Source organism: Clarias gariepinus, chromosome 21, assembly GCF_024256425.1.
Source record: "Clarias gariepinus isolate MV-2021 ecotype Netherlands chromosome 21, CGAR_prim_01v2, whole genome shotgun sequence".
In the NCBI taxonomy this organism is placed as follows: Eukaryota; Metazoa; Chordata; class Actinopteri; order Siluriformes; family Clariidae; genus Clarias; species Clarias gariepinus.
In genome coordinates, this window is record NC_071120.1 from 10,016,161 (window position 1) to 10,043,982 (window position 27,822).

The window sequence follows — 27,822 nt, forward strand, 5'->3', positions numbered from 1 at the left end:
GTCATTATCAATTTTTAGACATTTGTAAATATATTTTAATAAGATTGATTTCTAAGATGGCATCAATGCTTGATTATTGTATTAGAATTATATATTTTATATATAATATATATATATATAATATTTAACACACGAGCTTTTTATAAGAAGTTAAGGAGGGGCATAAAGTACAAAAAAAAAAAAACGAATAAACAAACAGCTGTGCGGAAGTAATTGACCGGGGGCGGGGCGATCGGTGATGAGGGCGGAGCTTAGCGGGCGCTCGAGAGTGGGCGGAGCGGAGAGCGTCGCTCCAATCAGCGGCGCGCTCGCGCGGTTGCTCGCGCCCGGCGCGGTGAAAACCTCGCGGCCGCAGGTGTCATGTGAAGCGCCGCGTGCTCGCTGTGTCTGCAGCAGTGTATCCGTGTGTGTGTGTGTGTGTGTGTGCGCGTGCTGGAGGAGATGTTTCTGTTCTCTGTTGCACAGTGACACCGGGCAAAAACTTTCTCTCCGAGGATCTTGATTTTGTCCTTCTTGCTGTTGTTACTTGTGTCCTAAGTGTGAGTGTGTTTGTGTATGAGTGCGTGCGTGTGTGTTTCTTCATGCCTGCCGCGTCCGGGAGCGAGTCGCCACCACTATGCGAGGTAAGAACTCGGACTCCGTGCCTGCCTGCGCGCGCGTGTGCGCTCGTGTGCGCTAATGCATAATTCATTACGGAGCAGGTTCATATGGACCATGACTCTGATTCATCTGCTCAATGTTTGTTTTTCTCTCGTATCAGCCGCTGTGGGACAGTGTAGTGTGTGTACGCTTTGTAAACTCACAACAGCAGTGCATATGAACACTGACGTTTAAAAAAATATATATAAATCCTTTCATTTATATGGTTAACTTCATTATTACTGTGTGCATTGTCTTTGGCATCCTAACTGTTGCATTAGTACTGTTATGGTATTTATTATACTGTAACACTGCTGTACACTTTGCTTACTGCAGCACTCCAACAGTGTTAACTCAACACTGGCTTCTGTTTGTACGATCATCATCAGACACTAAAGTTATTGTGTTTAAATGTGTTTGCTCGAACTTTCTCCTTATAATTGGGTTGTGTGACCACTGTATTTATTCCCATTTTTACAATGGTCATTATTCACACGTGCATTCACACTCTACGGGTAATTTGCCTAAACTGGGTGTCTTTGGACTGTGGGAGAAAACTGGAGAACCCGGAGAAAAACCCACCAAGCGCAGGGAGAACATGATGCACACAGACCCCGAGGCGCGGGGTGACAGTGCTAACCACTAAGCTACTGTGTGCTGTTATGGTATTTATTATACTGTACGCCTGTAAACTATGCTTACAGAAGCACTCAACAGTGTTGATTCAACCGGACACCTATTTTTCCGTGTTTACAGACGTCTGGCTGCGAAATATACTCTGTGGCAACCTGTAATTTTATTATATTTCCTATTTTAATTTAATATAGGAGTTTATACGCTTTAGGTTTAATACTGAACAGATTTACTTCTCTCTCACTACAGTATGTATGTGTGTAATTTATTTATTTTTGTTTGCACAGTGATTGAAAGCTGTAACATTTCCTCCTACAAATGTTTATTTATTGATTCATTCACTAAATGTACTCTAGTCAGTCCATCCACCTCTATCTGGCTCTCTGACGCTCATCATCTCGACTCTGTGCAGCTCCTGGCACGGCCCGCTCCATGTAGTAGTTGTACAATTGTATTTATTTTACAGTATATTTTTTCAGGTTTAATACATGTTTACTCCCATACTTTCCTTATTTCCCCGCTACATTATGTCCTAATGTCTTTACTTATTTATGTCTTTCCAAGCCTGAGAAATAACTAACTGTTAGCGGTTGCTAGCTGACTGAGCCTTTGTCCAAACTGACAGAGTGCACTGATGGAGAACAGATACAAACAGACATGTTAATAAGGCAGATGTATAATTATGAGAAAATAGGCTGAAAAATGGAACAATGTCAGATATTATTCATACTTACATTTATGGAAGAGAAGAAGAAGAAGAAGAAAAAAAAAAACACTGCTCTGAAATGTGGAAAAACAGTGTTGACATGTTGAGGTCGTCCACAAGGCGCCGCTTCGCGCCCAAAGCCCTCACTGCAGCTTCCGGTCGGACGCTTCCTTCCTACACCTTTTTAAAAATGATTATTATTATTATTATCCTTTCCATACTTTCTGTCCCCTACAATTATTTGGAGGCTTTTATACTTGGAATTTCTTCTTTAATATAGAGAACAAACTCTCTATATATGAAGCGTTTTGTATGTTGTCATGCACATTACCGGGCCTTGCGGAAAGAGACACATGTCCACACATCACTAACTGCATTTATTTTGCTCGCAGCTACCGGGTGATTAAGTGACATAAGATATAAGAACGTATTATTCCTTATTTCATTGTTTCTGGATCAATACATTTGCTAATGCAAGTTGAAGGGAAATTAAAAGCTAGACGTACTCTGAGTTTCTGTTATGGTTAAAAAACAAAAAAAGGTTACCAAACTGTAAGTTAGCTTGTCCCAGAGGTGTGTATCTTTTACACAGTAATGTTAATGTGGTGCAAATGATTTACAGTGCATATTTCTATCTTTAGAGGACTTTAAGTTCCCAGGTGAAAAATACACACTAAAAGGACAAATCATAAACGCACCTGATTGACTATGAACAATACAGCTTACTGAGAATAATAAGACTATAACAATAACTCAATAACTGTTTTATTGATCATTTTAAAATAACAACGTGTCTATAGCCTATATATTTTTAATCACAGAGACAAAGCTGGATCTGTTTGACTTTATAAATTTGAAGATGTTTGCCAGTGACGTGCTAACGTTGATTAATCCACTATTTCTTCTTTTCATGCTCTATATTAATGACTGTAGCACTCTTTAGGCATAGATAAGGTCATAGATAAGTATAAATATGTTTAAACCTTCTTTCCTCTTGTGCAAAAAGAATAATAAAAAAAAGTTATGGAAACTTATGCAAGTTATTACAGAATGCCCTTTTTTAACATATGGATGTGAACAGATTGTGCTTAATTGTCCGTGAGGCAGCAATTATTTTTGCCCCAGGGATTTTGTCCTTGTAAAAGCAGGTATAACCATGTATATACAATATAATATTGAACTGGTCATTTTTATATTAGTTTAAAAATCAAAACAATAAAAGGCATATCTTAATGATTTTTACAAATGAATTTTCATTGTCCTTTATTTTCCATTGTAACTTAAATATTTTTAAGCCTAATAATAAGTTGAAACGAACATGCAGCTTTAAACCCAGTGATTAAAAATATCAGCAGTCCATAAAGTTTTAAAAGCATGTTAGCTTGTGTGAGTTACGTGACTAGACACACACTGACGTTTAATCTTTGTTTAGGTAAGGTTTGTGCATAATATTAATGGTTGTTGTATTAAGTTATGGTTTATAACTTATAGTTTAACTCATGTCTTTAGAAAAAAAAAACAAAGATTTTGATATTATTTAGTGGAAATCTGCCAAAGTGTTGTGCGAGATTTATGACAGTATGTTGTTGCTGATGGATTTCATCATGTTGTGAGTTTTACATGAGGATACAGTTAGAATGGCCTGCATGTCGCATTGTAGCATTCGACTCTTTTAGACTTCTAACCATCCACCGTACGTATCGTTGGACTCTAGTAACTCCTGTTAGTAAGTCGTAAAGCTTCTGCCTGCCAGTCACGTCCGAATGTGTTGTAGGAGGCTCACATGTTTCAATGTTATACAGGAATCAAAAGCTTTCTCTGATTGCCAGATTGATTAAAAGTACACCAGCAAAGCATCCGATCTAGTAACCCGAGACCTGGTTGCCTTCCAGAAGCCTTTCTCTATTTCACCAGGATGTAATTCCTATACACTCTCTCTCTTTAGAGAAACAGAGAGAGAAAGAGAGAGAGATTTGGAAATAATTGAAAATATATTAGCAAGGTTTTTACTTTCTCTAAAGTTTGCTTCAGTTCTGATTAGAGTGAGAATCTCTCCTTCACCCCATTTTTGTCTGTTTCCACCATAAAAAAGACCAAAAACCTAAACTGAACCCCACTTTCAGTGAGTTTGTTGGGAAATTTTTCTCGATTTTGGTAAAGAAACAATTACGATTCTGTGTTACACTTGCTCTAGATTCTGTCACAATGTGTGTAGTAGTGTTAGTGTGTAGTAGTAGGGCGTGTAAAAAAAAAAAAAAGGTCTCGACAGTAGTGTTGTTGGCATTAGGCACCACAACCACTAGTGCTCACATCATAACACAACCACCTTTTACACAATCTGATTAGTTCTAGACCGTAAAGCCTGGAACAGACGGTCAGAACAGGAAACTAATTAAAAAAAATATTCAGTAAGTTGAGGAATGCACTTGAGTATTCCTGTAGCAAAGGATGAATCGTAAATCCTTGGCTTAAAAAAAAAAATGACATGACAGCGTTTTGGAAGAAGACTGTTGTGATTGGTGATCTTGTAATACAATGGGGAAAGTCAGCAAATTATTAAAAAACTAAGATGTTTCTGATGTATGGAGAGGAATAGTATGTGTAACTGTTTATGCCTCAGATTTGTTTTGTTGTTGTTGTTGTTTACAGTTTCTAATGTTATGTCAGGTTGACGTGTGAATGAGGGCAAAATATCAGCTAAACACGTCCTTGTCATTTTGAGCGATGTTTTGTTCATTTAAATTTAGATTTGCACGACAAATACTGAAACGTGACGTTGTTTATGCATTACACTTTTGTGTGTAAAAGTTTAAAAGTCAGAAACATAATAATAAAACTTCATTTGATGATAAAATAACGACCACTTCTTCAATCAGAATGATCAGGATCAATCAGCAACAATGTTTAGAAGTTAAAAGATTTATTATTGCTCTTTTTCTTCAGAGTCAACAAAACATTGTGTAAGGAATCAAATATTAAATATTTTTTTATATTGTGTATTCTCATTGAATTCTGAGGAATTCTCTTGTCTTGCCTTCATAGCAGCCTCCAGTCAACAACGTGAGGGACAACTCCTAAATTAGGAAAAACAAATAATGCACTTTCACAGTACATTAGCTGACTTAATTTCTTTCTCTTTGTGTACATATGTGTGCATGTGTTGCCCTCTGTTTTTAAAAGAAAAAGCGTGTCCGCGTCTACTTCTAGCCAGGCGCACAGGCAACACAGCAGCTCCAGGCTCTAAGGCGGGGGTACTCCGCTAACATAGCGCTGTACATGCACGATTGTTTACCCGAGATGCTCAGGGAGGATGGGTTTCACCTGTGGGAGTTGTTTCAGGCTCTGGAAAGAATACAGAAGAATGCATACCTGTGCTGCACGTTAACCTCAGAGTGCTCTATAGTTTCCACGGCGGTCTAAAGTTCCCGCAGTGCCATAAGAGGAGATGTGAATGAAGTGAATGGGGGGGGGGGTGCATAGGAAAGTAGACATGCATGGTGATCTCGTGTTGTGCCAGTGGATACTTAAACGTGCACGGTTAGGAAAGGCTAAGGATGAATTTCAGATTGATGCTACTACCACCATGCTTCACCGTGAGCATTATGGTAATTAAACGGGGGAGGGGATTCCAGTTAAGTGCACTGACTTACTCCATCAGCGTCGCTCTCCTGTCAGTATTTTGACTACTCACCATGATTATGTCAGATCACTAGCACACACATGATGAACACACACATACAAACACCGCGGCTAAGTCAGTTTCAGCTTTCAGTAAGAAGTTACCTGCCTGTAGTGTGCGATAAACAGTGTAAAATCTGATGGGCCTGAAAACGAACAGCTTTCAGCCAGGGTGTGTGTCCGCTTGCGTGTTGCTTTTTTTGTCAGTGTGAAAGTGAGATCCGTAAAAAGATTCCAAAGAAGGGTGTGAACGATGGGAGAGAAAGGAATAGATAAGCGGGGCCTAGGGAGAGGAGGAAGAAAGAGATGTTAGAGAAATGCTGGCTAGATAAGCGTGTTAAGGTAGAACAAGGATGTGTGTGAAAGGGAAAAAGAGCCAAAGCTGTGAGAGGACAAGTCAGATAGAAGAGAATGTAAAGAAAGACCAGTGTGTGTGTGAAAGCGCGCGCGCACGCGAGAGAGAGAGGGAGAGAGAGAGAGAGAGAGAGAGCTCACGGCTGAAGAAATGTCTGTGATGGTTTTGCGTCAGGCTCATGGGGCCACTTTGGGGAAAAACCTCGTTATCCTGAATCAAATTGTGGCCCGAGGCGAGCTATTAACATTCTGCCCTGGGAGAGGAAGCACACACATATACACACACACACACACACACACACACACACACACGAATATTTGCACACTTTTCAGAAAACCGGGTCCCTGTTCAGGTGCGTTCTCAGCTGATGACTGCAACGAACAGTAACGTTTAACACCTAAAGCTTTAATATGACATCACAGAGGAACGGGAACACAGAGAGAGAGGAGGAAAAATGAAACAATCAAACAAATAAACAGATAAAGAAATAAGGCAGGGAGAAATAAGCAAAAAAGAGAGGGATGTGGAATGGGTGAAAAGAAGGAAAAGACAAAAACAGACAAATAATCGGCGTAGGAAAAAGAAAAGAAACACAACAGAATTGAAGTAATATAGGAAGACAGATAGAAAGAAAATAAGAAAGGGAAAAAAGGGAGGTAGAAGAAAGAAAAAAAGGGAAGCAACAGAACGAAAAACAGGAAAAAACAGAGTGAGCAAGAGAACAAACAAACACAAAAATACATCATAAAGAAATAAAAAAAGAAGGAAAAGGGAAAAATGAGAGAGAGTCAGAGAGAGAGAACGTAAATACAAAAATACATAAAGGGAGGAAGAAAGAAAAACAAACACGCATTTAAAAGAGAGGAAGAAGTAAATAAAAACAAGAAAGAGAAATAAATAGAAACAAAGCGGGATGACAAAAAAAATAAACAAATAAAACAAAGAAAGGAACATGCAGAGAAAAAAAAGAAAAACTAAACAATTAAAAAGGTAGAATTAAAGAAATAAAGAACTTGGGCAGTTTATATTAATAAGGGAGACAGTCAAGCAATTAATCAGAGTAAAATAAAAAGGAGAAAGATAAAGTTAATTCATCAGTAACCCTCATTACGTTTGTATACAGCTGCAGGACGATGTGTGTCTCTGACAGATGTTGTTACGTGTCAGTGATTCAAAGTCCAGCATTAAGATTAAAACACACTCTTTGCGTGTAAACTCTATCTAAATGTAATTTAAATGTCTGGTGTTTAGACACGTGTTGGTAAGTGATTGAGATCATCGTTGTAGATATTTTAAACCCTGGCCGTTCCCATGTTCCACTTAAGAGCCTCGATTTCTCCAAGGAGACTGATGAAATCTCTCAGGAGCTGAAGGCCAGCCATCGTCTTCATTTTGGACAAAACGGGAGGCGTCCTTCAGAGATTTCTATGACGGTTTAAAAAGACGGAAGACAGGACTGTCGCTCTGACTGCATGATACATTTACACACTAAGATAAACATTTCTTTTCATTTGATTTGATAATAGGTCACGTAGAGTATCATTTATTAATAAACGCGTGACGCCTCGTATTAGTTCGAATAGGTGATAGTTTGATGTTGTTTTTGTTTGTTTGTTTCAAGGACTAATTTTATTTTGAAATAATTAGAAGAATAAGTGAATATAAACCCTGCGATTTCTTGTAAAGTGCAAAGGTGAAGGTTATGTTTAAGGGTTAAGAAGATGGAAGGGGAACACAATGCAAACTGCATATACACAAATTACAAATGAGTGTGTGTGTGTGTGTGTGTGTGAGAGAGAGGGAGAGGATGCTGTTCCACAAACAGCGAGTTACGACACTGTTGTACCACCCTGAGGCAAGTGTCATACTAACCTACTTAAATAGTTTAAAGCCACCCCCCCCCAACACACACACACACACTTACACACTATCTTTAGAATCTAACTTTAACATCACAGATTAAAATTAATTAATCTACTATTAAGTGGGTTTTTTTTAGTAACCCTCTAATAGGCAGCTGTGATTCGACAACATACAATCATCCAGTGTACAGTGTATCAGCTTGCTTTGTGAGGTTTATGCGTACCTTAGCAAAAATGCTAAAGCTAGCTCAAGACATCACATGGCAGGTGATCCACATGCATTTGTAATGTACAGTACATGCAATTTTTACCACATAGTCCCAATTTTCTTCAGACATTTTATTTTATTATACACTGTTTGCACTTGCACATTAGCTGTTTAGGGTAATTAAGAAAAAATATATATAAAAATGAAAACATATCAAAACAAATCCTCTTGTTTCCTCACAAAGGATTTTTAAACTATTAAACCATTTTGTCCTTAAATGTCCAGTCCACTTCACCTCCTGCTCGGGAAATGTTAATAGTGGTAAGCATGGGGCAGCTCGATCCTCATTTCTTCATAGTAAGTCAAATTAATTTATATAGATTGAATTAAATAAATAAGAACTAATGTTAAAGCACCTAAAGATACAATTTAAAAATTGGTTGTTTATGTGACAACTTCAGCAGCTACCTCATTTTCCCTCTCGTCTGTTGTACCCGTATAATAAAGCAACCAGCCTGATCATCTGTCATCATCTGCACCTGTTTCTCACTGGATCATGTCTGAAGTTAGATGTTTTTTATGCTTGAATTTTAAGTGAGTTCATGAGAATGTACATGGGTGAGAATGTCCATTTGTGAGCAAATATGTATAAAAGTACGTAGGTACATAAATAAGTATTTAAGCAAGTAAGTAATTAAATACTTATGGAGGTAGGAAGGAAAGAAGGAAGAAAGTATGGATGAAAGAACTTTCCTTCACGTATTTATCATCAGATTATCATAAACCATCATTTAATAATTGTTAAAATAAATGAAAATATATGTTCTTTATATCGTTATATATAATATGAATGTATGTGTGTGTGTTATTGAAGTGTGTATGTCATAGAGGAAGTACATGTGCTACACTTAAAGAAAGAAATTTGGATCTTTGTCATCCATGTGCAGAGCAAAAGCATACAATAACTGTACTGAGCCCAATATATTTGCATATGTATGTCACATACTGGACTCCAGCCATAGACAGCCTTCTGTTATTTTAGTGAATTAGTCATTCCCAGCTCAGTGCTACAGTCAGGAACAGATGATACCAGGCCAGCCAGGGAATGCCCTCAGCGTCACCAACAGTTTCCCACAGTTCCAGGCAGTCTCCCACCGCGGGGTTATACAGGCCGACTCAAGCCCCTGCTCTGCTTGTGGATCTACAAATTACTATTGGGGTGACATCTTCTCAAAGTGGTTTATAGGGTGTCAACCTTTTTCCAAGAGTTCTACATAGAGTTACCAGAACCTGCACGGAGGCCGACTCTCCCGAGGGCTAGATTTTCTATCTCTAGTAAAGATACAAACTATCTCTATCTCTAGTTAGGATATTCGATACCGGTATCAGGACTGGCCAATAGATGGCTGCACTATCTATGTGATGGCTATCATGCTGAACAATTCAGACGTCTGTGGGAAAACGTCAGTTCACAGCTGTGAGAGTAAAATATAAATTGGGTTAAATCTTGTAATTTGTGTTCCCTTTTAGGCCGTTCTGTAGTTCTATACAAACCACAATCTGCAATGTTTGGAGCAGCCTGAATGCCTCATGGGTTTCGCCATGCTTATAATCTTATTACTGGTAATGCCTGAAGATCTATCGTCCATATCTGACTGCTCCAAGCATGTGTCTTTGGAGCCTACCCGAAGGCAAAAGTTCTTAAACATAGATGAGCGCCACATGCCAGTCCAATCTGTGGCCTCTTGGTCATATTTTTACAAGCACCGATCAGTCAGTGCGTACTACTTTAGACAGTTTGACATGGTTTTTGCAATCCTAACAACATCCACACCTGGCACACATGATGCACTTCTTTACAAATGTTAAGCAAGATTTAAATAATAATAATAATAATAATAATAATAAAATAGGAGCAATCTGTAAGGCATTTACATAAATTAGACTGAACTTTTTTCGTTTACTATAAAAAAAATGACAAAACCTTTAAATACTTATTTCTTTACAAATTATACACATTATTGACTGTAAAACTATTAGAGGTGTGTTGAATTTAGTTTTATGTATTTCCTGGTTCCTGGCTTACTGATTGGAACCCAAAAAGAATCAACAAGCTGCCTCTGTTGAGCCCTCGAGCAAGGCCCTTAACCCTATTTGCCCCAGGAGCGATGTATCCTGGCTAACCCTGCTCTCTGACTCTTAATTCCTAACTGGGGTATACAAAAAAATAATAATTTCATTGTGCTATAAGGTACTGTACATGCAACAAATCATTGAATCGTATTCTTAATGTCCTGATGCATCCTTGTCCACACTACTTGTCCATGCTACCAAACATTTTTTTACCGGATTTTCTTCGGGTTCAATAAAATATCCGTCCATCCATCCATCAGATAAAGTCTTTTGCAGTTTCCTAACACCTTGTATTTTTACTGCACTCAATAACCTGATTAGGGCTACTGCTCTGACCAGTCACCTTGGCCAATCTCATGGTCTAAGTAAAATATTTTATCATTTTAAGATGTCTTTTGCGGGAAGACGCAAGAATTTTCACAGTACACACCTTGCAATCAGGGACAGGGTTCCATCACAACATATCAGATGTACCAGTATCCCTTTTAAAGCTGTTATTGAAAAACCTCATCTCAAAAAAACCTCTAACCAGCAACATACCTCATGTAGTGAGCTGCATATACTGTAGTGTAAATAATCGCTCGCCTCCACAGTGCAAATCTCTGATTAGAATATTCATACACAGCTTTAGCATGTCAACAGGCAAAAAGCCAAATAACACAACACTGGAAGTAAGCTCATAAATATTTCTCAGAAATTAACCTCAAGCTTTATTATATATCTTTCAACTTTTATATATTTTAACTTTAAAAACTTTTTAAAAAATGTTCTTTTTGCATAGGTTAAATACATTTTTCTAGGAATGCTTATAATGATAACGATTATTATTAATGGACTATTATTAATGGACCATTTATTAGGATAACAATTTAGACATTTTTACATTTCATTTTTACATTTCATTTTAACTCTTTTATTGTGTGCGTTTGTGTGTGTTTGAGTTGACCTGTACCACGTCCACACTAAACTGCAGTATGCTAAAGCAGCGTGGTTCAGTGGACCGATGGCATTTAGCCTACATGCTAGCAGCTAGGCTAGCAGAAGCACAGGCATTACAGTGTCATCTGTCCTCGGCTAAGCTGAATTAAGCATGGAATCGCCAGCGCTGCATTCCCTGCCTTACATAATCTAAAGATAAAGAAGCCCTCGTGGCTAATAGGCCTTAGCGCATACAGACGCGCCTTTTATACACACCAGCATTCGGCAAGGTCGCTTGATTTTGTGGCACTTTCTCTTAGTGGATTTAAACTAACATATGTGTTAATATGATAGATATGGTCAAAAAAAAACTATAAATACTGATGTATATACTGTAGTAGGAGGGTGAAAATAAATCAGTTAACAAATGAAGTTATATATAACGATGCTGAATTTAATTTGTATTATAAATGATATCTATCAGATATAAGCCATACTGATAAAACATTCTGTAGACTGGGACGGTCATACTGACATCATATCCTGCCTGAACGTGACGGTGGCATGGATGATCGCAGTGACAGGGCAACTATACGCGCCTCCTACCCACAAACCCCAGGGAGGCGCTGGTCGTCCTGGCAACGGAGGCACAGACACGGACATCTCCTTATTTTTTATGACAGGCCTACGCATGTAGAGCCTCTGGCCATTCTAACACACACACACTCACACGCACACACACACACACACACACACACACACACACACACACACCCTTAAGAGTGTCTTCGTGCTCTTCAGCATCCCAATATCACATTCATCTTACAAACCGATTTCAAAGTTAAACAAAATGGCAGTTTCTTTGTTTTTCAAACTCATTTGGTCATACTATAAAGAAAGATTACATCATCACTGAACTCTGACCCACACCTGGCTGTCCTGCTTTCAAGAGGACAAAAATAGACCAAGGTCTGCGTTTTATGGACAGTTTGGACTTGACATAATTTTACACAACACCGCAGCATTTTATGAGTCTGTGTGTGTCCTCTCCATGCAGTTACACTGTTTGACCCAGTTTGGCTCTGGTGCGAGGCGAAATTGGCCAGCGTTTCTTGATGGCAGACAGCTGGACATAACTGACATCTGCGTGTTGATGAGTTTGTCCTGTGGAAATGATCCTTTTTTAAATTAGACAGTTTGATTCAGTTTTGTAAACAAAACCACAGTTATAATCGCTGTTCACAAAACTCATTGACTCTAGGAATCACTAAAGCACTGCATTTCCATATTTATTTAGAACCCTGATTGACCCTTAAAGGACTTGTCCTTGTCTTGGTCTCAGCTAGTCCTGGTCCTGGCTTTGATCCCTTCACGACTTAGCCTTGACTCACTGGCTAGTCTTGGCATTAAACCCTTTTAAGGATCGCCCTTGACTCAATCTTGGCCTTTTAACTCTAAAGACTTGCCTGTTACTTGGTGTCGGCTAGTCCTTGTTTTGGCTTTGACCCCTTCAAGACTTGGTTTTGATTCTGTCTTGGCTAGTCCTGGTTTTAGCCTTTAAGCCTTGAACTTATGGTACCTTGGTCTAGGCTAGTCCTGGTCTTGTACTTGTTGTGAATTAAAAAACATGGTCTTACCTACAGTACCAGCCAATTGCACAGTATCAGATTAAATCATGAGTACCAAAGTTTTTGCTAAGTTAAATTTTTGTTTGGATTGTGGAAAACAGCAGGAGCACAAAATAAATCTTACACCAATGCTTATGCAAATATCATTTAATAACTTCAGTGGTTTTACAACCTCACAGTTGTTGAGTGTGTTTGGTTGAGCACTTACTTAGGGGCAGCAATGAGCACAAAGCACCCCCCCCCCCTTTTTTAAAAAAAAACAAAAAACTAAAACTTTAAAATACATTTCATGCACATCTATATATAATACATATATCCATGGGAGTTGTACATTGCAGAATAAATATGCATAAGTATCTTTAGCCTTTAGAAACCACACATGTACACACACACACTCACACACACAAGCTTCTTTGAGAATGTATTTACAGATGATCAGGCACATCCATGCGCTGACGCACACAGTGCACGTGTGTGTCTGCGGTGCTTTAGGAACAAAATGAAATCGGATGTCGTCGGTAAGTGAAGTGACTTCATCAGTTTTGTTTTAGATTTCTATACTCAAGGTAATTTCATATTCAGTCGTTTCTTCCCTTTAAGTTAAGCTATGCAAAGTTAATGTGATCTGTAAGAGGAAAGCGTGTACATGAGGCGTACTTTATGGCTCAGCAGAAACTAATGCAGCTAACTCAATGTCTAACGTTCCATAGCCTGTTATGTTATTTATTTATTTATTTTATTTTATTTTTTTACATTCGGTGGTGCAGTAAAATGTGCAGAGAAATTAATTGAGAGTTTCTGCTTCAGATAAGCCTGCACAGACCAATGTGTGTAGAAATGATTTAGGATTAGAACAGATTGCTAATCTCTTTATAGTAAGTGTGCAGCCTCAGCATGCAAACTCTCTCTATCTCGCTCATCTCCTTCTCCTGTCTTGCTCCGTTCCTTCTTTCCTCCTCATTTCAATTTCCATTTTTTTTGTCTCATATAAGGAACGCAAGTTCGGATTGTGGATCTCATTGTCACTGCAAGAGAGCCTGTCCTGTAGCCTTAATTAGGCTTAAACTATAGTTTTTAATATTTCTCTCTCTGATATGAATAAAAACATTTAATTTTACTATTAAACATGTTCCTTCATAGGACATATTGTGATTAATTGCTATAAAGTTTTAATTTTACCTTCCGTTCTTGATGTATTAGCTACTATTATCATTTCCCAATTAAAAAACAGTACATTAGCCAATTAGCAGAAGCATGGCTCTATTGCACAATTCCGTATCAACTGCCAATTTTACAAATTTGATATAAGATAATGACAACCCAAATAAACACAAATAAACTTTAAATTGTTTAAATTGGAAAAAATGAGAAACAAAACAAGTTTAATAAGCCTTGTGTAAAGAATTAAATAACCTCGTAGTTACTAAAGTAATCGGTCAGTCAATTAGACTAGACATGCACAAGCTTGCTTTTTGCCAGTCCTTTTGAATCTAAACATAATTTAGGCTAGACCCTTACCAGAAGTTTGAAGTTCTTACCAAACTGCACTTTATGCCAAAAATAAAAAGATAATCGTCCCAGAAGACATGAGAAAGAAGGTTATTGAAATATATCAGTTGGCAAACAGCTACAAAGCCTTTGCTAAGGCTAGCGGGTTCCAACAAACTACACCAAGCTAAAAAAAAAAAGTAGAGAAAATGTTGTCAGGCTACCAAAATTTGTGCAGTGGCACAGAGATGATTTGTCCTGGAAGTCAGAGAACTCGGATAAACATGTGAGGGACTGCAGGCCTCGCTACGAGCTATGAGTCCACCATCGCTGCAGAGGAAAACCCAATGCTAATACAGTATAGAGGAGCTCAAAGGCTAGACTTTTGTCTTTGAAAATAGTCTGCTATGGACTGATGATGATTTTTAAAAAACATGGGTTTGTCGAAAAAGTAAAGGAGCAATATACAATAGTATAACATGGTGCTGGTGGTGGTGTAATATGTTTGTTGTACGGCGTTGCTCCTTCAGGGTCCTGGACAACATGCTACGGCAAAATGCAACCTAGAGTTCCACTGTTACTACAGTAGGTAATTATAAAGAAGAATATCCAGGGATTGCTCTGCAATCTAAAGCTCAAATGCTCAATTAACAAATCTTGGTGAAAAAATCATGAAAGTCGGTTAACAAATCATGAAAGTTATAATACAAGAAATTTCTGGATGCTTATACAATCCTGTTAAAATATTACTCCTCTTTTCATTCTGTGTGTTTTGGTGTAAAAACAAGTCAAAACAACTAATTATAGTGAGGCTTAGAATAAGGCAAATAAAACCTCAGCATACCCAACCTATATGTTTTTTTTCACTGTGCCATTTATTTATTTAAGAAAAATGTTTTTGTTTTTGTTTTTCTAATCATGTGAGCAATACCAAGTATCGCCTTACAGCGCCGGCAGGATTTAAGTGGGCCAGTTGCTGCTAATCATTAGGCCTTGATTAATTGGTCTACAGCAGGCGTGCAGTGCAGGTGAGCAACACAATGCCAAGAGGGAAAGACGAAAGCAGTGGTCTTAGAGAAGCAGTTGTTGCTGCACATCAACCTGGAACAGATTATAAAACTATTTCCAAACAATTTAAAGATCGTTGTTTGAAAGATTTTTCACAAGTGGAAAGCATTCAAGACTCAAATGAGCAATGCTCAAAAAAATCAAAATAAAAAAATACCCAAGAGCTACATCTCAGACCCTAAAGGCATCACTAAGCATGACAGCACAATTAGAAGAAGACTGAACAAGTACTGTATGGTTTGATTAATAAGTTTGGCAAAAGAAATCTCTTTTGTTTAAAAAGAACACGGAAGCATGACTGAGGTTGGCAAAAATGTGTCAGACAAATGAGATCAAAGTGGAGTTGCTTGGCCTTAATGTCCACCGTGATGTTTAAGGGAAGAAAAAAAAAAAAAAAGAACATTTCAGCATTTCAGTGAAGGGGGGTTGATTTGGGCTTCTAATGTAAGGCCATCTGTCCGACAACTAAAGCTTGGTCAAAATTTGGTCACGCAACAGGACAATGATCTGGAGCACAGCAGTAAATCCAAAGAAAAGAATTGAGGTTTTAAAATGGCCTAGATAAAGTCCAGACCTCACCACAATCTAAAGAGAGCTGTGCATAATAAAGGGCCACAATTCCTTAACAACGTTGTGAGGATCATACAGAAAATGATTCCTTTAAGTTATTGCTGCTAAGTATGGATCTACAAACTATTGAATTATTTATAGCCTATAAATAATGGCATGACGAAAAAAGTTATGTTGTTGTTTGTCAGAGGTTGTCTTTGCTTAATATTGAGAACCGCTATGATCAGATTTTTATTATGTCTTTAACCCACAAAAAAAAAAAAAAAAAACAGAATTAAAAGAGGGGGCACTAATTTTGAACATGACTGTATATATACTGTATATAAGTTTTAAGCAAGATCGGATAAGTGTTCTTAAAAATATTGTCTTTCCAGTCTTTGAATTAGTTCTGTCTTTCATCAGCCACTGTACTCCATTACATAACAAGTGAAGAGGTTTCTCTTGTTCAGTTTCTTTCAACAAAGACGGCCAACCGCGGCACCAAACAAAGAGATGAATTTTGTATTTCCTTCTGTATTTTTTCCCCCCGGAACAGTCTGTTCCTGCTGCGTGCTGGAGAGGTTGGCGTACATGTGTAGCAAACGCAAGGTACCTTTTCACCCTCTCTCTCCTTCGCAGCGGGCTTCATGTCGACAGCTTTTGTGAAAAGGGCCACCCGTGTCAAAATTATTAGAGAAGCAGTGTCTTGGGTGTGAAGTGGCCCTTCATTATGTCAGGCTTTATCTAACCGAGAGCGATTGCATAACATTCTCTCTCTCTCTCTCTCTCTCTCGCTCTCTTTCTATCTCTCACCTTCTCCTTTCTCTCTCTTTCTCTCGGCAGCCCAAATTGAAGTTATACCATGCAAAATCTGTGGAGACAAGTCCTCAGGGATCCATTATGGGGTCATCACATGTGAAGGGTGTAAGGTGAGAAAAGCATCACTTTTTCCTCTGGTAGCTGTTTTCTCCTGGTCTGATAATCAAGGGCTGTTAGTTTAGAGCATGTAAAGTTAGAGCATGTAATGTTCACCAACGTACTCCTTTCCAGAGATATCATTTAGGCAAAGTTTTTTCATACAATAATACGAATTTTATGATTGGCCCTCATATTAGGTACACCTGATTACCTGCTCATTTGTAGAGTTATCCAGTCATGTAATATTAGCACACTGAATCCTGCAGACCAAGCCATGGTTACTGGTGTTTGTGGTGATTTAAGGATTGTTGATGAGAGAAATCTAATGATACAAAGGCCAGGTTTGAGTGAAGAGAAATTTAAATGATCACTTTCTACAACTGTGGTGAACAGAGCCAAACAAACCTTGAGGTGGGTTAGCTCCAGCAGCAAACAACCACATCAGGGTCCACTCTGGTCAGGGATCTGAGACTAAAGTTGGCACAGACTTACAGAAACTGCACGATTTTATGCATTGTGCTTCTGCCATATGATTGGAGCATTGCTTGAACGGGCAGGAGTTCTTAATAATGTGTCCACTGATCTTACAAGTGTAAAAGTTCATATTTTGCACCCTAATTGGTTAATATTAATATTAGCCCTGTTAAATCTGACTCGCAATGGCGCTGCCTTCATACGTAGCCAGACGGAACGTCATTTATCTCAATCGCATCGCTTAAAAATGCTCTTAAGTCAGGGTTAAAAGTTTATTTATTTGTATATTGTCTTGTGTTGCACCTCAGGGTTTTTTCAGGAGAAGTCAACAGAACAACGCTTCTTACTCGTGCCCTCGGCAGCGCAACTGCCTGATCGACAGAACCAACCGCAACCGCTGCCAGCACTGCCGCCTGCAAAAGTGTCTCGCTCTGGGCATGTCACGCGACGGTAAGGCAGTCGCTTCTGTCTCTGTTTCTATTGATACTAATAAAATTTAGGCAGTGGTAATTAGGTAATAATAAAACACACTATTTATCATTTAAAAAAATGCAACAGTATTAGCTCTCTGGAAAAAAATAGGGCACGTGCCATTTGTTTTCTGCTGCTAAGATTATAACTGTAATCATACCAGTGGGGTTTCTGATGAACTGCTGTTCCTTCTGATCCTTCAAAAGTTGTCTTCAGGTTCATACAGATTCAGGTCAGCGCACCCCACAATTGCCTGCTACAGTGATCTATAGTGCCAATCTTGTTTTCTTTTTAAACATAAAGCACAAAATGTAACAATTGACTATACAAAATATTGCCTATGTAAAAGCACTCTATAGCAGTCCTGTGGGTGGATATAACAGATTTTTGTCTGAAGAGATCATTATTAACAGTTTTAATAGATGTATAAATAAAGTTTTTAGTAAAGGGTTAAGATTCTGAGTTACTGAACAGTCGGTCGGTGGTTCAATCGCCAGCTCCACCAACTGTTGGTCCTTGAGCGAGGCCCTTAACGCTGTCTGCTCCAGGAGCATGGTATCATGGCTGACCCCAGCCCCCAAGCTGGGATGTACAAGGCAAGAATTGTGGTGTGGAGTAATGTATATCTGAGAAATAAAAGCTTAACTTCAAACACACGTCTGTTTTAAGACTAAGATTAATAGTTTAGGCTTAGTACTCAGTACTAAGTGGAAACTGCTTTGCATTGGAAATTTCCAGCTGTTGTACCCTTCTTTAAATTACAACTTTCATGCATTTTACCCGTATTAGAGGGCAGATCTAATGAGAGTACAGCTTTTGTTTTTCTCTCGCACTCATATTTACTACTCTGTTTCATTCTTGTCAGCTGTAAAGTTCGGCCGAATGTCAAAAAAGCAGCGTGACTCGCTATATGCCGAGGTCCAGAAGCACCAGCAGCGGCTGCAGGAACAGCGACAACAGCAGACAGGTGACGTTTACTCGTCCAGTCTGAGCACTCTCGGGCACGACCTGGGTGCTGCCTACACCAACGGACATGTCATTGACATGGCCAAGACGCATGCCAACGGTGCAGCCTCTACCTACTACAGCATGGACTCGACCCAGCCGAGCCCAGACCAGTCCGGACTGGACATGGCAGGCATAAAGCCCATCAAACAGGAGCCTGGCTATGACCTGACACCTGTGCCCGACCTCTTCCCCTACAACTCGTACCAGGACAGTCAGCTAGCACCTGGAGTGTCCATGGGGGAGCTTGGTAAGACACGACACTTTTTCAAAATAATTTAAATATTCATAGCCAATTTAAGAAGATCACAGTGATTTTTTTCTTAGGTTAAAAAGTTGCCACTTAGAGCAAATCCATTAAATACCTAGATAGTTTAAAGTCTACAACATAGCATAGGAACGTCTTCACTAGAGCTATGAGATTTAAACCATTATGCTATTTATGATTGGTGAATTCAAGTAATGTTCAAACTAAAAAAGATAGATGTAATTGATGAATTGAGATACCACAACTTTTGCAGAAAACACAATACGCTTGCAACATCTGCAAATACTCGCATTTTGCAAGACCATGGCTTCCTTTACTTTTGATTTTATCAGTTGTTGGTTCAATACCCCCAACAACTGGAAAGGAGTGTAGAGCAGAAAATCTGCAGAAGAAAGTAAAAGACATGACATTTACAGTATATAATCACCAGCACAATAAACATGGTTAAGTAGCATTTTAATGTTTATTACATACCTTCAGTAGTTCTTTAGTTTACAAAGCCTGTTAGAAATGTAGATGCTGAAGACAACTGTTTAGATGGTAACAGCAAGCATTAGTGCGAAAATCACAATAGGCTTTAATTGAATCAAACTGAATTAACAGTCTAGCTAGGGATCACAGCTCTAGTTTAAAGATGAGTTGTTGTAGTTCTAAAAAATAGTTTTGATCTCATGGAGACTCCTGGAAGGAGTCCAACTTAAGTTTAGATTTAATACTTATTGAAGAGGGTCAGATGGAAAAACTATTTAAGATGATATAGACACAAATAAAAACTGAGAACATGAGTGGGCATTATGTTTAATAAGATAATTGTATAGATTCAACGTTTTCTGAATTGTTTAGGAAATACTTAAAATAAATGTTCTTGTTAGTAAGACTTACTGCAATAGTATGTGCCCTTTACTGTAAAAACAAACCCGAACAAACTCAACCGGATTTACTGTAATACATGCCTTTTAGCCCTATTAGTTTACATCTTGCATTATGTATTTTCTTCATTTTGGAAAGGACATCCGAATTGCATCAAGGCAAAGATGCTAAACAGACAATACATGCTGTTTAGCTAATGTGCTAAATGTGTAAATCAGATTGTAGTGTTTTTTGCATGTGGTATTGAGTCGTTTTAAAGGGAAACACTTTATTAAGTCAGAGCCAGGGGCAAAACAGTCATACATTTTCAATGCAAAGCAATTTAAACGTTCTTTAGACTGCTTTTATAATCTAACGCTCTATAAAGCAGAAGTATTGTTTGTATATAATTGCACGACTGGCCCATATGTTTGTGGTCAAATAAATAATTTGGTCTGCTGATGTCCTGACCTTGCCTGTGCTCATCTCTCAAGAATTCCTCCTCATTTTGTCCTAAAGAGTTTTTCCTTGACATTGTCCCCTCTGGGTTGTTGTTCGTTAGGGATTTAAACCTACATCCATGCCCGGATTTCTGCGATGCTTCTTCGTGATTATATCTGTCTTCAGTAACCTCAAACTACAGTATAAGTGCATGCTGATCTTTCTTGCCTTTTCTCCAGACCGAATTGCACAGAATATAATAAAGTCGCATTTGGAGACGTGCCAGTACACAGGTGAAGAGCTACAACAGCTGTCCTGGCAAACACACTCATATGAGGAGGTCAAGATCTACCAAAGCAAGGTGAGGATAGTTTTATTTATTCTATATTTTTGCTCATCTTATACGGTAAAACCGCAACCTCCTTTGCCTACTCACCTCTAGATCAGTGTGAGTATAACAGGCGTTGTTACAGTATGTTTGGTAATATCCGAATAGTAAAAACACATCATAGGATCTTCATAGTTTTAGTGACATAGTGCACTGTTCATTCCTGTCCTCTTATACTGAGGACTATTTCTCTATGGAGATGTTTATTGATCAGTTATCAGATTCTCCAGAACATGACAAGCTATCTGTATTATACATTTAAGTACATAAGTACAGTGCATCTCAAAAAAATAAAAATATAATGAAACCATAAACTCATATTCTAGATTTATTACATATAAAGTAAAATATTTCAAGCCTTTTTTTTTTCATTTCAATGATTACACAACTTACAACTTATGAAAATATCAAATATTAACAATATTTCCTAAGATTACTCAAACAAAGGCTTTACAATATAGAAATGTACAAATTCTGACAATTATGTTAATATATGCAGACAACACTTGGTTGAGGCTCAGAGGTGATCAGCCTGTGTTGGACCAGCCTGTCAGACCAGGTTGCTTTGACAGCCTGTATTGTTGTTTCGGGTGTTTCTCATCTTCCTCTTCACTTTACCACATAGTGGCAATCTGTGGTGTTCAGTGCGGTCAAGCACAGCAATATCAAGGTCAGCTAACAGAAAAATGGAGAATGCTCTAAAATCTCTGGGTGGATGACTGCATCAACTTTGGACTTAATAAAACACAGTGGAACAACAACAGCAAATGACATGGCAGCACAAATCATTAGTGACACACTGGAGTTCAATGTCAAAACTGTCAAAACGTCACACTAGAGTTCAAGTAACTTGGATTCTGTGTCTCTTCAGTCTTCCTACAGACTCTGGGACCTTGATTCCCAAATCAAATACTGCGAATTAAATCAAATACTGCATTTTATTATATTTGAAAAGTAAAAACTTCTGATCTGAACTTTGGTGTGGCTTGATATTAGGAATCCAATAGTTGGAGCAGTCTGACATCTGCGTGTGGTGGCTTTTGATGCACTGGCTCCAGCCTCGCTTCACTCCATTCGAAGCACCACCAAGTTCTTGGATCGACTTTGCTTGACAGTCCACACTTTTCACTTCCAGGCAATGTTCCATGAGTATGCTTTGATGCAACACTCTGTGAACATCCAGCCCTTTCAACTGTGACCTTCTGTGGCTTACCCTCCTTGTGGTCATATGTCACAGTCACAGTGTCAATGACTGTCTTTTAGCTAACTGTCTTCCACATGATTGTGGTTGCGTGTACTGAACAGGTCGCAGTGTCAGCAGTCTGAGTAGATATGCCCAGACATCCCTCTCTCCACCTCCTTCCGGTCATGCATCACGATACCAAGGCACACACCTCTAGTCCTGGGTCTATCCCAGGGCCTTCTCCTCATCGGCCATCCCTGAAATGCTTCCGTACAGTAGGTGGGAATCCAGGGTGCATACTTTTCAGATGTCCGAACCACCTCTGCTTGCTCCTTGCCATAGAGGAGCAGCGGCTCTACTTTAATCTCCACCCAGATGACTGAGCTCGTCTCCTTACCTCTCAGGTTGAGCCCAGGCACCGTAAGGAGGAAGCTCATATCTGCCACTTGTATCCGCAAGCTAAATATCTCTGTCACTACCCAGAGCTTGTGGCCATATGTAAGGTTTGGGAGATAGATTGAGCGGTATATTATGAGCTTTACCTTTTAACTCAGCTCTCTCTTCTCTACAATAGATTGATACAATGTCTTCATTACTGCTGATGCCACACTCATCTGTCAATATCTTGCTCCAATTTACCCTCACACATGACCCTGATCTACCTCAACTTGGATCACAATCTCATTTCTAACATTGAGAAGACAGTATTGGCAATTGCTTGGTGGTCGAAAAGCAGTGGCCTTGGCCTTGGTCTTTGGCTACCAAAACTGGTAAGCCGTAATCATTGAAATTAAAACATAAAAGGCTCAAAATATTCAATTTGATATTTTGTGAATCTAGAATATATGATTTCTATTTTTTTATTTAACTTAACATTTTTGAGATGCACTATATGTTCTGGCACACCTTGTACACAATCTCTTCTCCTTACTGTATGTGATAGTACACATGGTTTACAAACCTACAAGCTGTTTCCTCTCTGTTACTGAAAGAATGAGGAAGAAAAAGGCAGGAGACATATCCCAAGCTCTTCTCATGTTTCTGTATGAAATGGATTTTTGTTAATTATCCTGCAGCCCTTCGAAACAGTGTTTATAAAGATTCAGTAGACAGAAAGATTGTGCACTTTGCTGACATTTGCATTTTTTGATTTGTCTTCTGGATATGCGATAAAGAGAAAACTTTTCCATGTGTTGCAGTTTTCAGTGGTGCACCAAGCTATTTTTTTTCCTGCTCATTTAAAGTTAATCTGTACAGTTTAAAGTAATGAAAAAGTATTCACCATTGACATGTAATTTATATGAATCAAGGCCCTGAGTGTGTTTACAGCTAAAGAAAACCTAATTGATATAAGTTTAAATATTAAATTTCTCTCCGAGTCTCTCCTAATGTAATGTACATGCTATCTCCATTATAACTGCTCAGAAATATATTGTTCTGTAAATGTCATATTGAGGTAATGTACAGTAATGTTAAGTTTTTGTAATGTATTTTTTTTTATATATATATTTAACACTGCTTATACAATGTCAGGAGAGGGTTGCAGAAGTCACTATGTAATTGCAGATTTTAAAGCTTTAAATGGTAAAAATAATAATAATAAAAAATAAACCAACACAATAACATAACTATAAACAAGGATGATCCAAACCAAATAACAGTACTAACTAAATCCAACAGGTTTATCGCCGTTTATCGCCGTCAATAAACAAGATGGCGATAAACCAAACAGTAATACTTAACAGCACTAACCAAAACAGATATGAGACACTTCCAAGAACAGGCCTGTTTACACACTTCATAATTCGACTAAACTGGATTCAGGTCACTGCAAAGAAATTGACCCACCAATGCAAAGCTCACTAGGAAGTGAAGTCCCAACCCAAAACATGAGACACAGTTCATGAGCGATGAACGCCCTCCAGAGGTTATCCCTGACATATGATAACACACTTGCATGCATGCTGTTGTAGGAAAAATAATCAGGGACCGAGTTACCATTGCTGAATAGTATAAAAAATGTTTTATTTTTCTTATCCCCCAGCCAACTGCCAATGATTTTGTTCATTAAAAAAAAATATCGATTTTTAATTAGATGTATTTTTATTTACGTGATTCTTTAAAGTATATTTTATAAAGCTTTATTAAAGGGAATCACAGAGCTGATGCCTTGACTTTAGGACTTAGATCACAGATCATAAACAAGGCTTTGTGTATATCCGTGTGTGTGTTTGCAGTCACGGGAGGCGCTGTGGCAACAGTGTGCAATTCAGATCACTCATGCCATTCAGTACGTGGTGGAGTTCGCCAAGCACATCACCGGCTTCATGGAACTTTGTCAGAACGACCAGATACTGCTGCTCAAATCAGGTCTGAACTTTCCCCATCAAACGTATTATTGGATTTCGAATAAAATACACATTTAGCTCTTTTTCTATCACTTACGCAGTGCTACAGTTGTCTGTAAATGTGTGCTACTACAATACGCTACACATTAACAGTATCAACAATGATGTGAAGTGATATTACTGAGTATTAAACTATACGCTGTGTCTCTTTCAGGTTGTCTGGAGGTGGTGTTGGTAAGAATGTGCAGAGCGTTTAACCCTCTCAACAACACGGTTCTGTTCGAGGGTAAATACGGTGGCATTCAGATATTCAAGGCACTTGGTACGTATATTTTCTTTCATTTAACCATCATATCTATATTTTTTTTATAGTCTGCATGCGTCTCAGTTGAGCGTTTGCATTTCTTTCCTCTTTAGGCTGTGATGATCTCGTCAGCGCCATGTTCGACTTCGCCAAGAGTCTGTGCTCTCTGCAGCTAACGGAAGAGGAGATCGCACTGTTCTCCGCAGCCGTTCTCATCTCCACAGGTCAGTCTGAATGCTCAAAGGTTTGGAGAAGATACTGAGGTCGTCTCAGAATGGAAGAATGTCTAAACCATGTCAGATTTGCCGAAATTAAGCGCATAATGATGGCGCCGGGGATGGTGTGGATTTTAACTGTCTTAAAATTTTTCACTGATTTAGGAATTTCTTAAGCAAAGCTCTACTGTAAGTGGATAAAACTTAAAAGGTGCCTTGGTTATAAGGCTGACGGCTCCAGAAACTCAGGTTTAACCCAGAACTCAGGACTGTCTGTGTTTTCTCCTGGTTCTCTGATTTTCTAGCCTCACTTCCAGTGTTCCAGGGATTGAGATAATTGCTGGATACCTAATCCCGGCTTGATTGATGATTTAATATAGAAATATTTAAATACCTGGAAAGAGAAAGTTAAGGAATAACAAAAATTCGGGGTGTTTCCTTAGATCGGCCTTGGCTAATGGAACCGAGGAAAGTCCAGAAGCTTCAGGAGAAAATCTATTTGGCCCTCCAGCACATTATGCAGAAGAATCACATGGATGAAGACGCACTGACTAAGGTACCACTCTCTTAAATCCTCCACTATTTCGGATCGCTGACGGTTTTAAAAAAAGCAAATTCTTTTACATTTTTGCTCTGTCCCAGCCAGTGGTTTGAGAATCAGTACTGTAGGTGTGTTTACATGGACAGTAATATTCTAGTAAGCATGGAAGTAACAGTCCCATGGAAAATTAAAATGTATCATGTAAACACCTCAGTCAGAACAGTCTAACCTAATAAGAATTAACAGGCACAAGTGTTCCAGCAGACACGAGCCGTTTGTATGTATATTTGTCTGAACATAGACTATAGGAAGAGTTACCACATAATGAATCAGGAAGCAGAATGAGGAGGTTGCTTTAAAGGCATAGAGGCATGGGAAAGATTGCATCATATTATAAAACCTTACACAGAGGATAATCGTCTCAGCAATTCTTACACAGTAAAGTGTAAAGCAGTCGTAATGCAGAAGGTCGGTCAAAACCACTTTGCACATGTCAAGAAAGTTGTATTCTTATTCAGTTCTTCGAGAATGCAAACACTTATCAGATCAGTGTCCTCAAAGTTATCAACAATCTCTAATCAGATCGATTTCAGTTGGACTGAAGAAATATTGTCCATGTAAACTTAGCTACTAGCTTACACCAAAAGAACACTTGTTCAGTTTAGCGTGCTCTGAACTCCTATTGAAACACTCGCGCTGTCAGGTGTTCAATCACAAAAAACAAGTATCGACCTTATATTATAAAAATAAATCAACCTTGAAAAAATCATTACTTTATCTCAGAATCAATTCAACAGATGGCACTGTGCATTTTTTAATACATAATGCAAAAGTTCATCTTAATAAACGCAATCTTACATCTTCATTCTGTGCACTTTAACACCTAAAAGTTTTAGTTCATTCCAAAATTCAACAGATGGTGTTTTACATTTTTCAAACCTGCTTATGAGTGTGTAATTAAATTTGTGCACAACTAGTCTACTATATAAATGTACTGTGTATAGAAACCGGGATTAGGAATGTTCTTCTGAACTACAGTATATTTGCAATCCCGGATTGTTTAATATATCATACAAGTTAAACTAGCTCCAGAATTAATTAGCCGTATTATATAAACATTAATATTAGCAATTAGTAAAAATAAACCCAATAAATAAAAAGGTAAATAATAAAATAAGTTAACTTAAAATAATAACTAGATTTATTACTGCTTCAAAGCAAACTACTTGTTTTTATTATGTCTGCTGTTAGCATTGCCGTACATCTTGTTGTGAAAGCAGTTTGCTATAATGATGTCCCTTCTTTGCAGCTGATTGGTCGAATCCCTACGCTAGCGGCCTTGTGCACCCTGCATGCGGAGGAGCTTCAAGCTTTCCAGCAGTTACACCCTGAAACAGTTAACATGCTTTTCCCTCCACTTTACAAGGAGCTTTTCAATCCTGATGCAGCCAGTGTCATGTCTAAGTGATAAAGGTTTAAAAAATAAATAAATGAAGGGAAACGAGCACGATGGGAGAAGTTCCAGGGGGCTGAGTCACTGAGGCAGAAGAGGCGGAGCCAAGTGGGTCACCTTGACAACGCGGCGATGTTGGCGTACAGCAATCTGAGGCAACGGAAATAGTGGTAGAACTTCAGAATGTCCAGCACTTCAACCATTCGACTTCAGTTTCACCGATCCAGTCAAAAGAATGTATATACGCACCTGTTAGTGAGGATCTGACCAGAAATGTACAGACTTTAGAGCAATCATTTAATAAGCTGTTGTTTATTTGGGTAAGTTTGTTTGATTAATATTATTTTTTTTTTAGAAACATGATATGTAAAAGAGGACAAGGGTCAGAAAAAAGAGGATCACATAATAATTTCCTAGTTCTGATATATTCCAGTATTAAATCATGTTCTGTTCATATTCTAGTCATAATTTATAAGCGGAAACCCAACAGGCCGGTACTTCGTGTAAATTTCTTTTTTTGTTGTTTTTGTAGTTTAATGTGTACATAATTTGAGAGAAATGTGTAAAATTATACTAGAAGCAATGTCATTTTGAGTACATTTAAAAAAAAAAAAAAAAAAGCCTTGTCTGGGCCATGTAGATATGTATAGACGCTACACCAATCTTCGGAAATGATGGAAATGTAAATGATTTTCTAAAAGAAGAACAATAATTGATTACTAATCTTTTTCCATAATACAAAATAGAGAGATATATATTTTATAAATGCTTACGGTAAATCATCATGACGTCAGTCGACGCTGCAATAATATCTACAAGCACTATTCATTTAGCAAGATCGGTTTATGAAAGACCCTTGGAAAAACATGTTAAAATAAAATAAAAAAATAAAAAACGTAGATCTGTCTTTAGTTTAACACGAATAAGCAAAAAGCACTAGCTTGTTTAAGGTTGATCATCATGGTCACGCCCAACTTTCCCTTTAAAGCTGCACTTGTTCAGCAAGGATGTCCAAACTGTGACCTGTTTGAAAAGTGAAATAGCCTTTGTCCTGCTACTTTAGTCAAACTTTCTGAATTTGAACACGTGTGACTGTGAT

At 38.2% G+C, this 27,822-nt stretch overlaps 1 protein-coding gene across 1 annotated transcript; it reads left to right on the forward strand.

Annotated features, from left to right (window-relative positions):
• Positions 1-485: 485 nt before the first annotated feature.
• Positions 486-27,026, forward strand: rorb (RAR-related orphan receptor B). Its single transcript, XM_053481037.1, has 10 exons — positions 486-623; positions 16,709-16,794; positions 17,566-17,707; positions 18,594-18,983; positions 20,531-20,652; positions 24,100-24,232; positions 24,425-24,532; positions 24,628-24,738; positions 25,173-25,285; positions 26,580-27,026. Exons 1-10 carry the CDS (start codon positions 617-619, stop codon positions 26,736-26,738), a joined length of 1,371 nt encoding a protein of 456 aa, XP_053337012.1. The 5' UTR covers positions 486-616; the 3' UTR covers positions 26,739-27,026.
• Positions 27,027-27,822: the final 796 nt, after the last annotated feature.

Excerpts from the sequence above, each read along its gene's own strand:
- rorb (XM_053481037.1), top strand. Across the intron at positions 24,233-24,424 it reads GATACTGCTGCTCAAATCAG|GTTGTCTGGAGGTGGTGTTG; the intron begins GTCTGAACTTTC and ends TGTCTCTTTCAG. Across the intron at positions 25,286-26,579 it reads ATGAAGACGCACTGACTAAG|CTGATTGGTCGAATCCCTAC; the intron begins GTACCACTCTCT and ends CCTTCTTTGCAG.